Source organism: Perognathus longimembris, chromosome 14, assembly GCF_023159225.1.
Source record: "Perognathus longimembris pacificus isolate PPM17 chromosome 14, ASM2315922v1, whole genome shotgun sequence".
Lineage (NCBI taxonomy): Eukaryota > Metazoa > Chordata > Mammalia > Rodentia > Heteromyidae > Perognathus > Perognathus longimembris.
The window spans coordinates 212,663-234,513 of NC_063174.1; the positions used below are offsets into that span (position 1 = coordinate 212,663).

A 21,851-nucleotide genomic window follows, 5' to 3' on the forward strand; every position below is an offset into this window, starting at 1 on the left:
GTGGTTCATTGGAAGTAATAGTCTCATAGGCTTTCCTGCCCCAGTTGGCTTTGAACCATGACGGTTAGATATCAGCCTCTTGAATGGTGTGTGCCATTGCTTCCAAATCAATAAATTTACTTTTGAAAGAACTTAACATGAACTGCAGATAAAAACCCTTTTTGGTGAAAACCTTATACATCAAATTACAGAAATGCAAGCCAGAAAATTTTTATAATTAAATCATCCACTTATTTTCAAAAAAGCAATGCTATTTTATACATATTCCCAATACTATTTTTTGCATGCTGTATGTTTTGTTACTTATGAGTCAACATAAATATTATTGTGTTTTATAATGCAATGCTTTGTAAGGATTGTTATTCTTCTTTTACTTAGAGACACATTCTCTGCTTCCTGAATAAGGGCCCCAAATTTCATTTTGCACCGAGTCCATGAACTTTGTAGCCAATTCTGTTAGAAACTGACATTTAGAAGATACACTTCCAATGAGAGTAATTTAATTAAGAATCCCTCAAAGTACTTATTAACATGCTTTGGCTTACTATATTAATAAATCGCCTCTGCTAGCATCTCCAAGCTGAGTGAATGAGTGTGTGAGAGAGTGACTGGGTGTGTGCAAGGTACACTTACTGCACAGTGTTCTGAGCAAGCAGCATAAAACTGTTTACCTAAAAAATACAAAAGAAACTTTAGAACTGAACATTCCAAATTCCCACACATACGTGATGCAAAAAGTTCTCAGCCCCAAGGGACATAACCTCCCACACTCATTGTGTGATCTGCTCAGTGTTGCCATGACCTTCAGTTTGTGAATGTCTGCTTCCTGTGTTCAAATAGTGCCCTAAAACAAGGCAAAGGTAATGGCAGCATTATGAGAAAGATGAACCAAGAATCTACAATACAATGCTGAACTCTATGCATCCTGAAAATTTATGCTTTTCCACAGTGTCAATCTGTTTGAAACCGTAGACCTGCAGAGTTCAAGGGTCTGCTGTAATTTGGATATACCAAAGATAAGATAAATATATCAACACAACGGAGCATTCTGTTAACCCATGCTCAGATTGTACAGTTCACCTATATGTCACCAGTTATAACGACTGTTATTACTTAGTAGAGTTTTATTTTAAAAAATTGTTGTAAATGTGATATACAGAGGGGTTACACTTACATAAGTCACTTAATGAATATGTTTCTTTTTGAACCGTGTCACCCCTCCCTCATTTTCTCCCAATATTTTCCCTCCTAGCCTCCCTACCCTCCAAGCTGTATAGTACATTTATTTCCAAGATAGTGTCTGAGTTAGCACTGCATTAGTTCACCTTATGTCCCTCCATTTCTGCAAGGTTCTATTTTATTTCATTTTTCTACAGTTAACGATCCACATCACCAATTATTTACATTAGAGAAAGATGGAACCAGGAAACATCACATCTCAAATACTGGTCCCTGCTTCTAAAGAAACCTAAAATCTGGTTAGAGACGTCTCACACGCACTGGCTCATAGATGAACAGGAAAAGATGTTGGACGTTCATGAAGCAGTGCAATATCACCCAGCCATTATACCACTCCATGCAGCCCTCAATAAGCCTTCTTCTCTGAGGAACAGAATAAAAGATGGTGAGATCCCATGGTCCCGCCTCAGCACAAGCAGGGGCTCCAAGGAGCAAGGGGATGATAAGGAAGGAGACTGAGAGAAGGCTAATGGCACGATTCTTCATTCTAGCAAAAGCCTTAGCTACATACATTTTCTATATTTGTCACATGATTGCATAATATTGTCCTAGAAACCACTTTGCCAAAAAGTGCAGACAGGATGCATCCTTCATGATTCTATTTCAATCAATCTTTGTCCACCAGGCTCCTTCTGATAAGCCCCCAGGCCCAGAAGCTGAAAGAAACATTTCCCCAAACAAAAGGGCAAGTACTTGCAGCCCTGAGGGTTGGAGTGGAAGGTGGTGGAGCCCTTGCTCACACCTTGCCAGCTCCTAGCACCTCAGTTAGAAAAGGTAAGATCTTTGCTCAATGTTCAGTTTACAATGGTAAAAAGGAAGTAAATGCAAGATGCCAGTATGAATCACTTAGCTAGTAAATGGGGGTACATAGAAAGAAATTCCATTACCTCACTTTCACCTAAGAATTTTCTTCCTGCCTCATTCTTGCTGGTCCATTTGCTGAGTGAGGAGAGACTCTGATAATGAAATCCCCCAAACCAGGCTCTGCTGTTTAAATGTGAAACAATCTTGGTCCCTTGAGCTTTCAGGGTGGGGCACAATGGGCAAGAAAGGAGACTTGGGTGAGCTTTAGATATTCTAGTAGCTGCTGGAGAGTGAGCCAAAGGGGATGGTGCTGTCCTCCCCACACAATGATTTCTAAGGACTTTTCTAAAAGTAAAAATGCATATTCATTATCCCAATGGATGTCCTCTGAAGCAACATAACAAACCTCACTCAAACATTGCCAGTCAAATGGAAATGGAAGCTGAGGTGAAGGTGTGTATTGGCTTCTTGCAACTGACAGTCCATGAAATTGTTAAGAAGATCCTTTTCTGGATGCCATAACTCAATGGGAAGACACTGACCTAAACTATCCTCTTTAAACAGAGGAAATATTGCCTGGTAATTGATTTGAGAATTCCATTATACAGGACATGGTAGGGAGAAAAAGAGCCTTTGAAAGGGAAATTTTGCACACACGTAATACATACATATCTCATGAATATTTACAGATACTTTTCTATACATTTTATGTATGTATGTATATGCATGTGTGCACATGAATTCTAAACTGAGTTGTGTCTGAGGTTCCTCATCACAGCTATTCTAAAATCTTTAAGTCTGTGAATCATGAATGAGGTGTTAGATTCACTTTCCACCATTCCTCGGACTCTAAGCATAAAATCACATCCTGAAATGAGGTCATCTGTTTTTATTCTGAAATTATTGATTTTGGCCCATACTTATGATTGATTTTTTTGCAGACATAGACAATATTTAGGTTTCCCTAAAATTATTATTATAAAAGTAATCAGAAAATATCAAGACAAAGACATTAAAGTAGATGGGAAAGGCTTTTGACTAAAAAAAAGAGAAAATTCTATAAACATAATATTAAAGGACTTCTTCAATGTTTGATGTGAAAATTAAAAAAAAATCAAACACACATTGCAGTGGAGGAAGTGTGAGTTCAAACGTTAGTACTACCAAAATGTGACTCAATAGTGACAAAATATCAATATACAAAGTAATCAAGACACATTTTATTTAGCTTATTGCTCTTTGTGTTTTTTAGTTCACACAGTTAAGTGAACGTTTAACCATAGTAAAGTAGTTATGGGTGTGACCCCAAGGTGGCAGCAAAACTCAGCCAATACCCAATAAGCAGATGGTTCTTTACAGTGGATTCTGAATGAATAGGCCAGGGGCAAAGAAAATCTTGTTCTTATTGGCTGTGTAGACATCTCAAGATACCACAGTAACTGAAAGAGAGGAAAGGAGACAACTTGGTAACAGAAGTGACTGTCCAGACTAGACATCATAAGGCTTCAACTGATCCTCCTGGGGAAGGAAAAATGAAGAGATTGATTCGTGATTTATTCCTGCTCCTGTGGCTGTGGCTGCACTGTGAGTTGAGGATTTAGTGGGGAAAGAATATACTAGAGGATTTCCTTAGATAGCCAGGAGAAGATCCATTACTGTAGACTGGTTATACTGCCTGCAGGAAAAGACCATTGTGAAGAATACTAACCTGACAACTGTCTCCTTTCTGTCCTTCTCTCCACATAGTGCTGAGCAGAGGAGAGAAGGTGGAGCAGAGTCCTTCTGTCCTGAGTGTGCAGGAGGGAGACAGCTGTGTCATCAACTGTACTTACTCAGACAGTGCCTCAGCCTACTTCATTTGGTACAAGCAAGAACCAGGACAAGGTCCCCAGCGCATTCTAGACATTCGTTCAAATAAGGACAGAAATGAAAATGGAAAACTCCTTGTCCTATTGCAGAAGAATGACAAACACCTCTCCCTGCACATCAAAGACACACGGCCTGGGGACTCGGCTGTCTACCTCTGTGCAGCAAGTGCACATTGCTCTCCAGGCACCTGCAGCCTGTCCTCAAACCTGCCACCCCTTTCTCTGCCATGTATCTTCCAGCACAGCATTTGCCTGTTGCCTGTTTTAAAGTAGCAGCAAACACACAGAAATTAAGGATGTATAATAAGATTAGATTGAAGGAGACCCTGGCTGTTGAGAACATTCTGTTGGGTGATTATTTATGAAAAGATTGTTTTTCTATTTTTTATGATACATATTATATATTTCTATTTTTATTATATATATCCCCAGTCATGGGGCTTGAGCTCAGGGCCTGGGCACTGTCCCTGAGCTTCTTTAGCTCAAGGCTAGTGCTCTACCACTCAAGCCACAGCCCTCTTTCCGGCTTTTTCTGTGTATGAGGTGCTGAATTGAACCCAGAGCTTCAGGCATGAAAGGCAAGCACTCTTTCACTAAGTCAGCTTCCCAGCCAACCTGTTATATTTTATATATAAGATGTATACTGTGAGGTTAAAACAATGGATAAAGCAAGTTTAGTGATGGAACACAAGGTCTCATTTCCCACCCTTTCAGCATGCCAAATTCAGGCTCGTCCTCAGATTCAGCAATCTTAAAGCCACGCTTAATGTATCTTTAGAAGGAATTAACAGTGATATCTTTTCATTTTCATTTCTTCTTTTGCAAATACTTGAACTTGAACTCGGGGCCTGAGGACCATCTCTGAGTCTTTGTGATAAAAGTTGGTGCTCTACGTTGAGCCACAGTTATCCAGCTTTGTGGTGGGGCATTCAAAGTAAGAGTCTCATGGACTCTCTTCTTTTGGCTGGCTTCAAACCATGGTCCTCAGATTTCAGCCTTTTGCACAATGTGAGCCAATTGCAGGTGGTAAGCCAATGGCACCCAGAATGACGGTTTCTTGAAATCCATTTACAAGTTTCACTATGAAACTTCTCCATATGAGAAACTGTAGCATAAATATTGCCTGTCTCTTGTGAATGGTTGGGCTCTTTTGAAAGTTTCATGTTATTTTCTCTGATTAACAATTATAGAATTAAATAAAACATGAAAATATAAAATTGATAAGTCTGTATCCAGATTATCTGTTAGGGACTTTTGGTCAATGCTACGAAGAAGTTAATATTTCCAAACACAAGTGTCCAGTTCTAATATACAATATAATGTCTATAGCTAATAAAATTATGCCATAATATATTTTTTCTCAGATAAGTGTTTTTATGTCTTAATATTCTCAAATGTTCAAAAAAGTAACTTAGTAAATTGTAGACATTTGTAGTATGCAAATAACTGCTTATGTTCACCCAATGTCATGTTGTAATCCTCAATTCACAGTACAATTTAGTTTAAAAGATTTTTGCTTTTATTCATCATTCTCACTAACTCTCCATTATATCTAGATAGTTAAATTTATTCCTTGCATATCATTTTTATTGCCAACTTATATTTCTAGAGTTATGGAAAGAGTTTTCTACATCAATTGTCATCTATAGTGCTCATCACATAGTAGTGGATTAATTTATCCTCAACGTTTGACTAACCTATATATTTTATCCTAATTTTAAAATAATGTATCTTTTAGTGTTTCTGACAATTCAATTAAAATAAATTATTTGTGTAAATGATTGATTCTCTATTCTTCCCATTTCTGTCTAAGGATGAATGTAATTGGAGATTACACTGGCAAGAATGAGCTCTTCTATCTGAGTTACAATATGAGTTATCAGCGAATTGACTTGCTCTTGTACGCCGCATCGTTCACATATACTAATTTTCAACAACACAGGTCAATATTGTAATCCAACCCTCACTCGACTTTTCTCATTTCCTTCACTACACAACTAGCTCCTGGTCCACAGAGGCAAGTCTGCTCTTGGCTGGTCTAATTCTCTGAAGACTGATTCAGGGTGTGAGAGGAAACCAGGGCTTATGTTTTATTGCTTTATTTCTTGGTTGTAAAGGAGATGCTGTAATTTCATTGGTTTATCTGCTGTATCTTATTAATGTGACAATGGATCGAATGTAAGAAAATAAACTACAATTATGTACCCAGAGTATGCAGAGTCCAAACTCAGAGTCTGTTACAGGACAGAGTCTGTATCTCAGATTCATACACACTTAAGCTTTAGATCTTGCTCACAGTTGTGTGCTTCCTTCTTTGGCTTCTCTAACACATTTGGTAGCTTAAAAGAATAGAAATATATTTTTTCTCACAGTTCTGAAAGTGTGAGGCTGGAATTCATTTTCCTGGGCCTGAATCAAGATGTCAGCAGGCTGCACTAGGCAGCAGAAGAGAATCTGTTTCCTGTCTCTTCCAGCTCTGATGGTTGCTGTCTTTTCTCAGCCTGTGGCTGCATCACTCCTGTCTGCCTCCTTGGTTGTCCTGGAATCTCTTCTTTTGTTGCCAATCTCTATCTAACCACTCCTGTGATTGCATAAAGCTCTGATAATTAACAACACTTTTCCCATCTCAGGACCTTCAACTTTATTATATCTGCCTATAACTGACAGGGATTTGGTGGAATAGACTCTAATACAGACGGAGCTCTCTTTTTACCATGGCTTTGGCTTTTATTTCTACATTGAGAACATAATAATAAATTAGGCAGAGTCCCATCAGAGATAAAACAGAAAGCATAATTACTATCTCAGAGTCCTAACTTTTGTTTTTAAGTTATTTTAAAGAACAACAAATATGTTTTGTGCATTTCTGTTAATGAATATTGAATTCTAATATACTACATAATTTCATATATTCAGTTCCATAAAACCATGGCAACTGGTTAATAGAGTTGAGGATTATATAATTTATAAATTCAGTTTGAATTGTGTTCCATATAATTTTAATTGTCCAGCTCCAGCTTAAATTTTTATTAATAGATTTTTATGACATGTACAAGGGTGATTTTATTGATTGAAATTCACTTGATTTATTTTAGTTGGGACCGGCTACTTACTTGGAATTTCCAAGCAGTGGCATTGAATGAGAAAAGGAATAAAGTTTTCACTTTGTTGCACGGCAGTGGCTGTGAAATATGCCAGTTGTGATCAATGACTCAAGTAAAGTCTATACCAAGGTCTATTTCTCAATCTTTTTTTTTTTTTTTGGCCAGTCCTGGGCCCAAAACTCAGGGCCTTAGCACTGCCCCTGGCTTCTTTTTGCTCAAGGCTATCACTCTGCCACTTGAGCCACAGCTCCACTTCTGGCCATTTTCTCTATATGTGGTGCTGGGGAATTGAACCCAGGGCCTCATGTATAGGAGGCAAGCTCTCTTGCCACTAGGCCACATCCCCAGCCCCACCAAGGTCTATTTATAAGTAAAGTCCATAAATAGAAACATATGATTCTGTTATCCAGATGACAGAATAACCCTAAAAGGAGAAAACATGGGACTGTGTAGGATATGGTAGTCGATGGTTCTAATCGTGTACACAATTCTGTTGGGGCAATGTCTACTTCATGAAAATACAGGCTTGGTCCATGGATTCTGGGCCAGCTCTCATCTCTTTTTTTCCTTTTGGCAGTTCTGGTCTTGAACTCAGGACCTCGTGCTTGCTCGCTAAGTACTCCACAACTTCAATCACACCTCCATCTTTTTGCACCAGTTTGTTTTCCATAAAAGGTCTGGTTTTTTTTGCTTAGACTAAACTCAAACTAAAATCCTCCATTTACCTCCTCGGACTGATACTATAGGTGGAAGCCATTGTGCCTTGGTCTGAGTACTCATTTTCTGTGGCGAAGTCTGCTTTGGAGGTTTCTGGAGAACTGTTAACTAAACAAATACCTTTTGAATTTCTGTCATTAAGGAATAAATTAAGACACACTAACTCTCAAAATGCAATCAAAGTAAATTCCTTATACTTTACAAGGTAAGCTTTTAGTGAAAAGCACCCAGTGAGGTCATTTGACAGGGTTCAAAGGAGACTTTCTCCAGAATAGTTTCCAGAATGCCTAGTCATTCAGGTTTAAGTCAAATGAAATGTGATTAAGGAAAGCCCAGGACAGTGATTTTTTGTAATCTTGATGAAACATAAGCTATAACATGATTTCATGCGGTTAAGTTTACGAAAGAATGGAATGTATATGGTTTGGGATTTACATAGGACCATAAGTAATCATTTCACAATTTAGCATGGCTTTCTGCAGTAGAGAAATGCAAGGCCACAGAATCACAGATTCATTGTGAGCTCAACCAGGTGTGAACTGGGAATGTTACTGGGATTTAAACAAAGGTTAACAGGCAGGTGGCTCTATCTTCACCCACACCTGTAACACTTTTTGTACTGGATGTTTAATCATAGTACTCAGCATACTGTTTGGGCTGCCTGGGTCTGTGATCCTTTCCATTTTAGCATCCCAAATAGCTATGGTCACAGCCATTAGCCATTAAATTCTATTTGTAATTACCTTTGAATGCTCTGGCTGCTGTTTGTAGATATTCAGCAGATGATGGGGTAATGAAAGCAGTGAAATTTCTAAGTGAGGACAGTCTTGCTTTACTGTCCACAGACATATGCTTCTTCATATATGGGTAAGTGGTTGAGAATATCTATCTTTTAAATGAGTACGGCCTTATTGTTAATGTTCACAGAATAGGTGTTTCTCACAATTAATTATGGTAGTCTCGGGGCAACGATATACTAGCTTGTTGTGGATCATATAGGTGCCAGTTGAAGCAAAATATTCAGAGTTGAAACCTAAAGAGCAGATTCTGGTCTCTAATCCAGCCTTTATGACCAGAGTGGGCTGTCAAAATGAAAGACAGAATGGAAACTTTTTGACAGGATTAAATATCTGAGGACTTCATTATGAAATCCTTAGCAAATAGAGGTTAATATTTTTCTGAAGTTTGGTCCAAGACCGGCAAGTGAACAGATATTGGAAATGAGTTGGAATATTACTGTGTCCATAGGTAGGTTGAAAACCAGCTTTGTTCTATGTTGATAAAATGATTGATTTCTACTTTAAGAAGCAATATAGGTGTTAGGACATCCGAGTGTTGTATCTTAGGTTGTCCTTCTGTTCAATGACCTGTAGTATTTGTTAGTATTACCCCTTCCCAATCATATCACAGGTGTAAGGACTGAGATTATGAGTAGGTAACACCAATTTCCTTTTGATAAACCTTAGATTATTTTCACATTTAATGGTTACAAAACTGAGTGGGTTAATCCTTACATCATTGTGTGGAAATAAACAGACTTTGAAAAAATTGTTAAATGGAATAACTCAGGTTCAGAGAAACCACAAGATTCTTGTTTCATCACATATGTAAAAGTTATATTTCAATTATAAATATATACTTAAACATACACAGGGTCATATGCATATATGCACAAATAACTAATGTATGTGCAGGGAAAGATTGCAATAGTGTAGCCCCTTCAAACAATTAGGTTATTGTGTATTAAAATGAACACTAGAACTTGTGTTGTCCAAAATAAGGGGGTGATGTTGAAGGAAGGTGGAGCAGATGTTGGTGAAAGGAAGGTGGGCAAGTATAGACATAACATTCAATGGAACTCTGTAATTTGAGGGGATGGGTAGAGTTGGAAGAGATGAGCAGTATTGTGGAAATGGCAATATTGCCAAAGGCTATGTACAAATTCAATGCAATACCCATCAATTTCCCAACACCATTCTTTCATGAAAGAGGAATCAATTCAAAACTTTATATGGAACAATAAAAGACCCCCGATAGCAAAAACAATCCTAAGCAGGGAGAACAGTGCTGGAGGAATTACAATACCAAACTTCAAGCTGTATTACAAGGCTTAGTAATAAAAACAGCTTGGTACTGCCACAAGAATAGGTCTGAGGGCCAGTGGAATAGAACTGAAGACTCAGAAATGAATCCACAGACCTATGGCCACTTAATCTTTGATAAAGGAGTTAAAAAAATAGGATGGAAGAAAGACAGCCTCTTCAACAAATGGTACTGGTGAAACTAGTTAGACACTTGTAGAAAACTACAGTTAGAGCATTATATAACACTGTGCACCAGAATCAATTGTAAATGGGTCAAAGATTTTGAGGTTAAAGAAGATGCCCTGAAAACATTACAGGAAGGAAAAGGAGAAACACTTGGGCTCCTTTGCCCAGGTAAAACTTTTTTACTAAAGGCCCAGAAACACAAAAATTCAAAAAAGGTTGAACAAATTGGCTTGCATGAAACTGCAGAGCTTCTGCATGGCAAAGGACATAGCTTGCAAGATAAATAGAAAGCCCACAGTTTGGGAGATGATCTTCACTAGCCATACAACAGACAAGGGCCTCATATCTAAAATATACTTAGAACTCAAAAACAGGTTTCTCCCAAACAAATCCTCAAATAAACAACTGTCTCCTTCTTACATTTTCTATGTAGTATAGTTCTATGTTATCTTGAGCAATGTGATTGGAAGGTAGAGGACAGGAAAGGGATTTGTGGACCTAATGCTGTCTAGGCCTGAATTGTTTACTTAAATCTTTGTCTAAGAATTTACTTTCCTTGTCTTAAGAATTTACTTATCCTAAGAATTTATTAAATAGATTCAGATAAAGTGAACCCTAGGAAACAGTCTAGGCTTGGCTTCCATTCACACTAAAACCATCCTTCAGAATCAAACTCCCTTGTGAGACTCACAGCTTGTCACCTGATCCTGTAGCCAATGAAATTGTGGGGGAAAAAGATGCTGATGTCAAACCATCCCATAGAGACTCAGCAGCTTAAATTATGGCATATTCCACACCGCGTTACACACTCTCACTTTTCAATGCTAAGATATTCAGGAATATCTGAGTGGTTATTTTGATATTATGAATTTTCTCCAGAAAAGTGATATAATAGATTTTTTAAATCCTTATGATTTGAAACTATTTTAAAACAGAGGAAATATCATCTTTCATGAGTGGTGTTTCAACCAAATACTACCCATTCAACTTTTTATTTCATTTAACAAATATGCATTCAGCACCTAGGATGTAATTTGCTGTTCTCTGTGTTGGGAAACAGTGCTGAAAACTGAGATTCATTCAATACTAACTTGGCCTCTTATCACTTAATATGACTTCAAGCAAAACACTCCTAAGATATCACAGTGGTAAGCATGGTGGCTCACAATGATCATATGAGGATATTAAGGCTTCTGTTAAAATGTCTGAGGAAGGGGCTGGAGATAGGGCCTAATGACAAGAGTGCTTGCCCGTATTCATGAAGCCCTGGGTTCTATTCCTCACATATATAGAGAAAAGGCCAGAAGTGGTGCTGTGGTTCAAGTGGCAGAGTGCTAGCCTTGAGCAAAAAAGAAGCCAGGGACAGTGCTCAGGCCTGAGTTCAGGGCCCAGGACTGGCAAAAAAAAAAAAAAAAAGTCTGAGGCAACTGATATATCTTCTCAGCTACACACACACACACACACACACACACACACACACACACACACACACACAGTGTTAGTCTTCTAAATTACATTCGTGTCTAAAGACCTAAAATCATCATTTCTGTACCACAGATTGACAGAGAACACTTGAGGACTGACTTAAGACTTAAAAATGTGGTCAGGGAGGAGGACCTACTTCTGACTAGGATAAAAACCAGGAAAACCTTCACCCCAGTTCAGTCCCTGTCCACCAGAGGGAGCAGCCTCCTAACACAAGCTCATTTCCTGTGTGAGCTGGAGGTTGAGGCTTGACAATTCTACATCACTTCAACATTTCTTCCTGTGACCACTCAAGAACAGTGGTGATATTCTAAAGATGAGACTTTCTCCAGGCTTAGTGACTGTGATATTCTTAATATTTGGTAAGTAAAATCAACTTTAAAATTTGGTTCATTTCTTCTATAAATTCAACAAAACTTTAAACATAAATATAGTTAAGAGTTTAATTCCCAAATATCACAGTTCTCCTTTTCTCCTAGGAAAGGCTTGTGGAGATTCTGTGATCCAGAAGCAAGGCCATGTGACTGTGTCAGAAGGGGCTTTCGTGACCATAAACTGCACGTATACAACCACAGGGTACCCCACTCTCTTCTGGTATGTCCAGTACCCTGGAGAAGGTCCCCAGCTCCTTATTAAAGTCACCAAGGCCAATGAAATGGGAAGCCACAAAGGATTTGAAGCCATGAATGACAAAGAAGCCACATCCTTCCACTTGAAGAAAGCCAAAGTCCTAGTGTCTGATTCCGCTGTGTACTACTGTGCTCTGGGTGACACAGTGACAGAAACCACACGGGGAGCTGAGCACAAACTGAACTGCAGTAGGGGCCTGGCTGCTGAGCTCCTGTTCTGGGATCTCTGTGGTTTCAGCACACTCTGAGGTTGGCACCCCTCATTTTCTCTGCTGATGTAAAATAATTCAAATGTTAGAGCAGAAGAATGGGAAGTGAACATCGCCACGCTCAGCTGTTCATTAATGGATCTGAAACAGGGTCTGACACAAGTCGGCTCTTATCCTGGTCCAAGGAAACACCAAGGTGAAGCACGTAAAATTAAAGCTGTCTCAGTTCTCATTCTTGCAAAGACCAGCCCCACATCTTGCCCCAGGTCGCCGTGGTCCACATTTCTCCATCCTATTTCAGTTTTAGGGAGCCATTTGTGACAAACAAGGTGGAATCTGCATGATAGCCCAATAACAGTGTATGGAAGGAGGGATCATAGGAAGGCCACAGCTCTTTCCATACTCCAAATTCTTCTTAGAAAAAGAAAAGGAGAAGAGAATGAATGAGGAAGAAATCCTCCTTATGAAATTAAAAAGACCTCCATCATGTGGAAGAAAGGTTACATGGTTAATGAATCAGGTAGACATAATACTGATGCCCAAAAGAAAGAAAGGAAGGAAACACATGATTGCAGAAATAAAGTCATAGTGATGAGCGTCCCTGGCCAGTTCCACAGATCAGCTGGCCCTCTTCCAGCACATAAGCAAGGTAGTTAACAACCAGTGGAAGGTTTAAGCACACATTTCAACCTTAATTACCATAAAGCCTACTTAAAAGATAGCAAAGGGTCACACATGGTGGCAAATATCTATCATGCCACTTCTGTGGAGTGTATTTCAAGATCAGTCAGAGATAATTTCAATGAGAGTCGAACTCATGCAGTGTGTGGTGATGCAGGTCTGTGGCCTCACTATGCATGACGGGTAGGTACTGCCCATTGTTGTAGTATGAGCTTCGCTCTAGGAAAAAGAGGAAGAAATATAAAGATAACTCAAGTATGAATTGTCTGGGGAAATCACTCACTTGGTAGAGCACATGCCTACCACATTCAAGCCCCTGAATTCAAACCTCAGCATGAGAAATATTTTAAAGTAAAAACTTGAGATAGTAAGAACTTGAAAGAGCATATGCCTATGAAGTGTAAGGCCAAGGCTATGAGTGCAGAATTGTGTCTTTTATGTCTGTACCTATGGATCTACTGTGTATTCCTAGTGCTATGAGTCTATTCATTGCTTCGTCTATCTCTCTATACATTTATTTTGATGAATGGTTCATGCAATTGTGCAACTTGTAAGTCCAATTTCTTGAGTGGGCTGCTAGGCTCCACACTCACAGAAGAGTGACTTTTCAGTTCAAATTTAAAGTCTGGGGGCTGGGGATATAGCCTAGTGGCAAGAGTGCCTGCCTCGGATACACGAGGCCCTAGGTTCGATTCCCCAGCACCACATATACAGAAAACGGCCAGAAGGGGCGCTGTGGCTCAAGTGGCAGAGTGCTAGCCTTGAGCGGGAAGAAGCCAGGGACAGTGCTCAGGCCCTGAGTCCAAGGCCCAGGACTGGCCAAAAAAAAACAAAAAAACAAAAAAACAAAAACAAATTTAAAGTCTGCATCCGTATGGAAGCAGAACTGCCTCCTTTCTCTCTTAAAACTCACACTGATTGATTGAGTTCCATGCACATTATAGGGAAAATATATTTCATTCAAAACATACTGGTTGAAGTATTGATTTTCTAAAAGGAAACCTCAGGAGAGTACCTGGATGCAGAGGCATATCCAAGTGGACACATGAAATCTCATCTTCTTGAGGCTAGGAATGTGGCTTAGCAGTAGAGTACTTGCCTTGCATGCACAAAGCCCAGGGTTTGAGTCCTCAGAACTATATAAACGGGAAAAGCTGGAAGTGGCACTGTGGCTCATGTGGTAGAGTGTTAGCCTTGAACAAAAAGAAGCTAGGGCCTGAGTTCAAACCCCGGACTTGCAAAAAAAAAAAAAAAAAAAACAACTCACACTCTTCAGCTTTAGTAATTCTTTTCTGAAAACCTACTGTGTCTTTTAAAAGTAAAGTATATAGCGCTCTTTAGATTCTGAATATTATATATCTTTCCATTCCCTTCCAACTACATTGTATATTAAATCTCAGTCTTACAATAAGTCCTCATATGTCTGTATTTTTCAAGTTTACTGATTATCCATGTAACTGAGAAAAATATTGCACAAAAAATATTGCACAGTCATGAGAACTCATCACTTCCCAGCCTCTGAGCTTCAGCACTTCTCACTTCCTCTCATTTAAGTAATGCTCAAAAGTAGAGCTTTGTTGATCCTTAGCACATGGCACCATATGTGATAAACACACACTTAAAACATAATTATAGGACTAATGAGTCCTTAAAGTACTATTGTCACTACCTGAGCAAAATCGTCATCCATTCACTCATAAACTTCACTATGTAATTTTCTACAAACTCTGTCCTGTAAACTAAAGATGCAGTAGACAATAGAAAATATATTTTTATGTACACAAGGTATTTTACTTGAATTCATTCTAACCTCTTTCATACACCTTGTAAGTGAATTGTTTCATATCAATTTTTCAAAACTTCTTAGATGTTACAAATCTACTTTTCTATCAGAAACCTAAAGCTTAATTCACATGTCTGATGTCATATGGAGCCATTAAGCTGTGGTCCTCAACTATATGTCTTAATTACCAATCTACTGTTTTAACATAGACACTACAGGCTTACATTCTATATCCCATTGTGAGGACGGAAGAGGAAACTCAGCCAAAAGCTTAATCAGAAGGCTTGACAGCCCTACTTTGGGCCCCAAGAATGGGCTGTTTCCACTGTTTCTGGGTTGGTGTATACTGAGTCTAGTCTCTGACTCACCATTCTCTTTTCAGATCCTTCTTTTTGACCTTAGAGAAAAGAGAACATGTTGAATTGTGCTTTCAAGGCCGACTTCTGCAGAGTCAGAATGGAAATATTCTTGAGGACCTCATTGATGGCTTCTTGGTTTGTTTTTGTGATAAGTTAATGAAAAGTGGTCACCAGGTTGGATGAAGATGCCCATAGAAGTATTTCTTAGGATCTGGGGAAAAGGTGTACTACACTGGGGTAGGAGGAGGCAAGAAAATAGGTACATTGTTTACTTTTCTTGAAATTCATAATGGACTGTAAAGAAGGGATGCCAATTAGAAAACATAAGGATACTTGGACAACTGATCTCTTAAATCTCACATTAGGGAACATCCTGACTAGGATTGAGTGGCAGGAGGAACAAGGAGCAGAGGCCTCAGTCCCTGACCGTCTTGGAGGGAGAAAACTTCCCTCTTCAGTGCAATTGCACCCTGAGCCCTTTCACAATGCAGGGTGGCACAAACATGGCACAGGGAGAGGCCCTTTTTCCCTGACAAGGATGAATTTCAGGGAGAGCAAAACGTTGAATGGAAGGTACACAGCAACTCTGGATGCAGCCCCAAGCACAGGAACACTGCCAGCAACACTGCCTCCTCCACCTGTTGGTGGATGGATGCACGATGTTCTCCAGAAACCTGTAGTCAGTACCAGAACCTGTCCCTGGAGGCTGACAAGAGGCTGACAGGTGGAGCAGGGACATTGAATTTATGCTGTTTGTTGATTTTATAAATGAACGGCTATTTCTTCCAGACATGATAGAGTTTGAGGGTGAACCTGGAAGTCTGCATAGTCTAAAATTTCCTCATCTCATTCAGCACATACAGTTAACCAGGGTTTCTGACTGTTTCTTTGAGTAAGATCATCATACTTCATTACTGCTTGAAAGCTCAGTCTAAAGTCCAACTACACACAGAGAGTGGAAAGTCCTTGCAGCTGAATACAATGTCTTGATCTGTCTCTTTCCCCTGACTATCTACTCAGGCTTTTTCTCCTAGCTATTAAGCTTCACAGCAGCACATTGTAGGTGGAGAGACCTATTTCCACCAATTCAGTCAGGATCAACACCTTGAACACCCTTCTGTCATATTCTGTAACTGTTCCAGAGGAGATCTTCCTGCTCAAAAAATTTGGCAGTGTGGCCAGTAGGCACAGCTTTCTGGAGACAGCCAAGATTGTCCTTGCTTCTCAGCTGGCAGTGTCTAAAAAATCACTTATGAGACAATCATGAATACTCATTTACACAAGCTAGGAACATTTAAATATGTTGGAAACTTACATAAATGCTTATGTGGAAAGCAGACACCAACTAGGAAACCACAGAAAACATAAACTGATACATTAAAAATTATTGTCTCATGCTGGGAATATGGCCTAGTGATAAGCGTGCTTGCCTTGTATGCATGAAGTCCTAGGTTCGATTCTTCAGCACCCCATACATAGAAAAAGCCAGAATGGGCCCTGTGGCTCAAGTTGTAGAGTGCTAGCCTTGAAAAAAAAGAAGCCAGGGACAGTGTTCAGGACCTAAGCTCATACCCTAGGACTGGCAAAAAAAAAAAAATTCTAAGGGACAGCTCTCAGGCTCTGAGTTTATGCCCCACTACTGTCACCCCCCCCCACACACACACAAATATCTTAAATGTAGAGAACAGGGGCCAATCTTATCAAATGATAGGCTAATAAAATTCCTGAATTTTTCTTGCCTACATAACCCAAATGGGTCCTGTAGAAGTCTGTAACTTGGAAATGCCAATGAGTTCATCCCCTCAAGTCCCCACAATTCTTTTTCCCTCCAGCCATAATCCCACAAAAAGAGAAATCTAACAGGACAGAAAACATTTAGACAATGGACACCACTGCAGACACCAGCCAAACAGCTAGCTACAACTGTATTTTACCAAGAAAACATTTGAGAAAGAGACAGGTAACCAAACTTTATACAAAAACTGACATTAGAACTTATCTTAGATGTTGCCCATCTTTCCATCAATAGCTGACAGTCTTTAAATAGCAGCACAAATTCACAGTGTGGGTTTCTGTTGTTGGTGTAGAGTGGGCTTGCACTCAAGGCACAATGCTTGCCTCTGACCATCTGGATTTTCTTGGAGGACTGATTTAAAGGACATAAGCCAGAATTCTATCAGGGCAGAGAAACTGCTATACACAGGAAATGACCTTAAATGATTTTACTAGAGTGTCTCCACAGCATGTTTGAGCAGTCATGAGAAAGAATCTTCAAATGTGGGCATAAGTGAACTGACATTATTCAGTTTGAGGCGCAAAACAGAGAGAGAGAAAAATGAACAGAGCCTGAGAACTTTGTGGCAGGTTTTGTTGTCCTTTATTCAAGAAAGAGAACATCAGAAAATTTGAATAAATTAAAGGAACTGTATAGTTTTGTTTATAGTCTACACATTGGAGCCAGTTTTTCTATGTAATCAATATGAGTGTATCCATTTCCAAATGCTTTGCTGTAGGTACTTAATGGAGGAAAGGATTCCAAGCACTTCTAGTCCCAGTTTCATTTAGAGATGTTGTTCAAATCACAAGGACATTGAGATTCCATATCATCCTACTCAGAATGACTATCAATAAAGCAAAAGCAACAATTGTTGGTGAACATGTCTAGGAGCGAAAGAACTCTATGTACTGCCAGTAGGCATGACAAGTAATACAGCTTCCATCAAAATCACTATGGCATTTCCTAAAATAATATATATCAAAATATCCAAATAACCATGGACCTTCCTAGATAAGATAGATGATACATAGATAGATAGATAGATAGATAGATAGATAGATAGATACATAGATAGATAGATAAATACATAGATAGATAGATAGATAGATCTTAGAAGATAGAGCTGTAACAGCCCAAGTGTATACTTAGAGGAATCAAAGTCAACATACAGTAGAGACACTGGCACACCCATGTTTAATGTTACACTATTCACAATGGATAAGCTGTGGAATCAGCCTAGGTGCTCAGCAATGGACTAATAGATGAAGAAAATGTAGTATTTGAAGAAAAAGGAGTAGTATTCAAGTAAAATAAAAAGTGAAAACATGTTGCTGCTAGGATTACATGTGAATCTAGAGATTTTTATGTTGAAGGAAATAATCTAGATTCACAAAGACAAATATTTTCTGTAATATGTGCAAACTAGAGAAACAGAGGGCAATGGAAATAGAAGATGAACTATTAGGGAGGAAGAAGGAGGTAACAGGGAAGGAGAAAGGAATGTTAGAGTAATAATAACCAAAGTCCATTATATCATGTATGAGCATATCACAATGAAACCCATTATTTTGTGGAACTAATATATGCTGGTAAAAACAAAAATAAATGTTGCTCAGGCTGTGAACAAGAACTATTTCTGTTAAGGAGATGTTGAGCCAGTGTTGAGAAGATTCTTTTAAATTTCAGGAAATTTTATTAAAAGTTAGGGATGAGGAATGACTTGACGGTGCCAAGATTGATATGAAAAAGATCTCTACAGTGTGAAATGCAGCTTAGTCCTGAGAACAACACCCACAATTCCACATAAAAATGTTGTGAATATTTTAGTGCATGATAGCCTTTGGAAAGTAACTATTTAATTCAGAAAAAGTGTAATATAAAATGCACACACAAACATCATGACCCCCATATTTACTCTGAGCAAACTTAGCCGAAATCTCTAAGAGACCTTTTTTTTACTTTTAACATTTCATGTAAGAAGTTTACATTTTGAATATTTGTTTGAGAGACCACAGGAGGGCAGTGTCTATTCAAGGACCAAGAAGAAACCCCTGACATTCTCTTAAGTGAGATAGGAGGGGAGGAGTTGGTTGGTGCAGCAGGGGTGGGGAAAAGACACTCTTCTTCTAGTTGGAGGATAGATCCTGTTGTATTTTCTAAAGCACAATACTGAGATTTACTTTCTTGTAAGCTTTCATGTTCATCCTCCTTGGGAAAGGATGAGATCCTTGAGTGTCCTATTACTGATCCTGTGGCTTCACTTGAGATGTGAGTTGGCATTTCTATGGGAACATAAATTTCAGTGACGGGAGTTGTTAGTCTACTGTTTTCTGTCCGAGGCTTGTAAGGAGAAACATGAAGGTCCTCACTGTTTCAGTAAGGGAGGGAGGGAAACCCATAGAAGAGAATTATTTTCTATAGAGAGAGCAGCCCCTGTCCTCCATTGTCCTCTATCTGACCATTCTCTTTCTGCACAGGGCTGAGCGGCCAACAGAAGGTGGAGCAGCACCCTGAGTCCCTCAGTGTTCCAGTGGGAACCACAGCCTCTCTCAACTGCACTTACAGAGACACTGCTTCTCAGTACTTCAGATGGTACAGACAGTATTCTGGGAAGGGCCCTGAGCTGCTGGTGTCTGCATACTCCAATGGTGATAAAGATGAGGGAAGATTCACAGTGCAACTCAACAAAGCCAGCCTTTATCTTTCCCTGCACATCAGAGGCTCCCAGCTCAGTGACTCAGCCACCTACCTCTGCGCAGTGAGTGCACAGTGCTCTCCAGACACCTGCAGCCTGCACCCAAACCTACCAGAAACCAGAAAAGTCTGAAATGGAGCACAGACCCCAGGCAGAGCAGTTTGGCTGGGCTCTCGATGACGTGGGCATTGAGAGCAATTGTAGGGAGGGTTTGATTGAATATTTTTCTCTAAGAGGATTTAAAAATATTAATTGTAAAATTATTAATATGGTTTAAATCTTTTCCAGTTTTCTCTTAATATTCCAACTAAAACCTTTTAATTAAGGAATGCACAAAAAGGTCCCTTTAATGTCTAAATCTTGAGGAATTTAAATATAATATCCAAATAACTCTCACCTAAATAATGCCAATATTAACATTGTCCCTGAAAGTGTCCTTCCTCTATCTTATTATTGAAGCATATTAATATTGATTAATTATAATGTTGATTTTAATCCAGTTTTGTATCACAGCTATCCAATGCAGAATATCGCACTATATGATTCTGACATGCTAAATTAAATGATACAAAATATATAGGATTCTAATCTTGGCTCTTAACTGTACCAGAAGTAATTTGGTGGAACAGAAGATGAACACACAATACATAAATGCAGTGAATAATTCAGTATAGGTTTCTTGGGATCCCCCTCCCCCCGCCACCTTTTGCCAGTCTTCACACTCTTCGATTTTTCCCTTAAGGCTGGTGTCTGTCACTCAAGCCACATTTTCAAACTGGACTTCTTGGTAGTTATGAAGCCAAGAATCTCTTGGATTTGTCATCCGAAGCTGGTTTCAAATCCTGATCCTCCCACAGAACTACGCCTACTTAATATTTGATAAAGGGGCTAAAACAATAGTTTGGAACAAAGATAGCCTCTTTAACAAATTGTGCTGGAAAAACTGGCTCAACACATGCAACAAACTAAAACTAGATCCTTATATATCACCCTGCACCAAAATCAATTCCAAATGGATTAAAGACCTCAAAATCAAAACAGACACCCTGAAAACACTAAAGGAAGAAGGAGGAGAAACACTTAGCTCCTTGGCACAGGACGGAACTTCCTTGACAATGACCCAGAAAGGCTACAAATCAAAGAAAGGTTGGACAAATGGGACTGCATCAAACTGCAGAGCTTCTGCACGGCAAAGGACATAGCTTGCAAGATAAACAGAAAGCCCACAGACTGGGAGAAGATCTTTACCGGCCACTCAACGGACAAAGGCCTCATATCTAAAATATATGCAGAACTAAAAAAATTACCTTCCTCCAAAACAAAACCGCAAAGAACTAATAGCCCGCTCATCAAGTGGGCTAAAGACCTACAAAGAGACTTCTCTGATGAGGAAATGAGAATGGCCAAGAGACATATGAAAAAGTGCTCTACATCACTGGCCATAAAAGAAATGCAAATCAAAACAACATTGAGATTCCATCTCACCCCAGTAAGAATGTCATATATCAAGAAAACTAACAATAACAGTTGTTGGAGGGGATGTGGCCAAAAGGGAAACCTACTTCATTGCTGGTGGGAATGTAAACTGGTTCAGCCACTCTGGCAAGCAGTATGGAGATTCCTCAGAAGGCTAAATATAGAACTCCCCTATGACCCAGCAACCCCACTCTTGGGTATTTATCCAAAAAACCACAAACAAAATCACAGTAAAGCCACAAGCACAACAATGTTCATTGCAGCGCAATTTGTCATAGCGAGAAACTGGAACCAACCCAGATGCCCCTCTGTAGACGAATGGATCAGGAAAATATGGTACATATACACAATGGAATTTTATGCCTCTATCAGAAAGAATGACATTGCCCCATTTGTAAGGAAATGGAAGGACTTGGAAAAAATTATACTAAGTGAAGTGAGCCAGACCCAAAGAAACATGGACTCGATGGTCTCCCTTATTGGGAATAATTAGCACAGGTTTAGGCAAGCCACAGCAGAGGATCACAAGAGCCCAATAGCTATACTCTTATGATCACATAAGATGATGCTAAGTGAAATGAACTCCATTTTATGGAAATGATTGTTATATCACAGTTGTAACTACTTTCAACATCACATGTGTATCTGTAGTTTATACTGTTGATGATGTTCTTGTATCACCTTCTTGTGATTGTATCTACACTATCTCTGTAATCTTATCTGAGTATATTGGAAACCGTGTATACTGGTATTAG

General features: G+C 39.1%; 2 gene segments (V, D, J or C); both read left to right on the plus strand.

Annotated features, from left to right (window-relative positions):
* Window positions 1–21,851, plus strand: part of LOC125362953 — a 436,105-nt gene that overhangs the window by 27,074 nt on the left and 387,180 nt on the right.
* On the plus strand, window positions 19,106–19,987 carry LOC125362957. The segment is given in 2 exon segments: window positions 19,106–19,193; window positions 19,403–19,987. Coding segments are annotated over 2 exon segments (399 nt in total).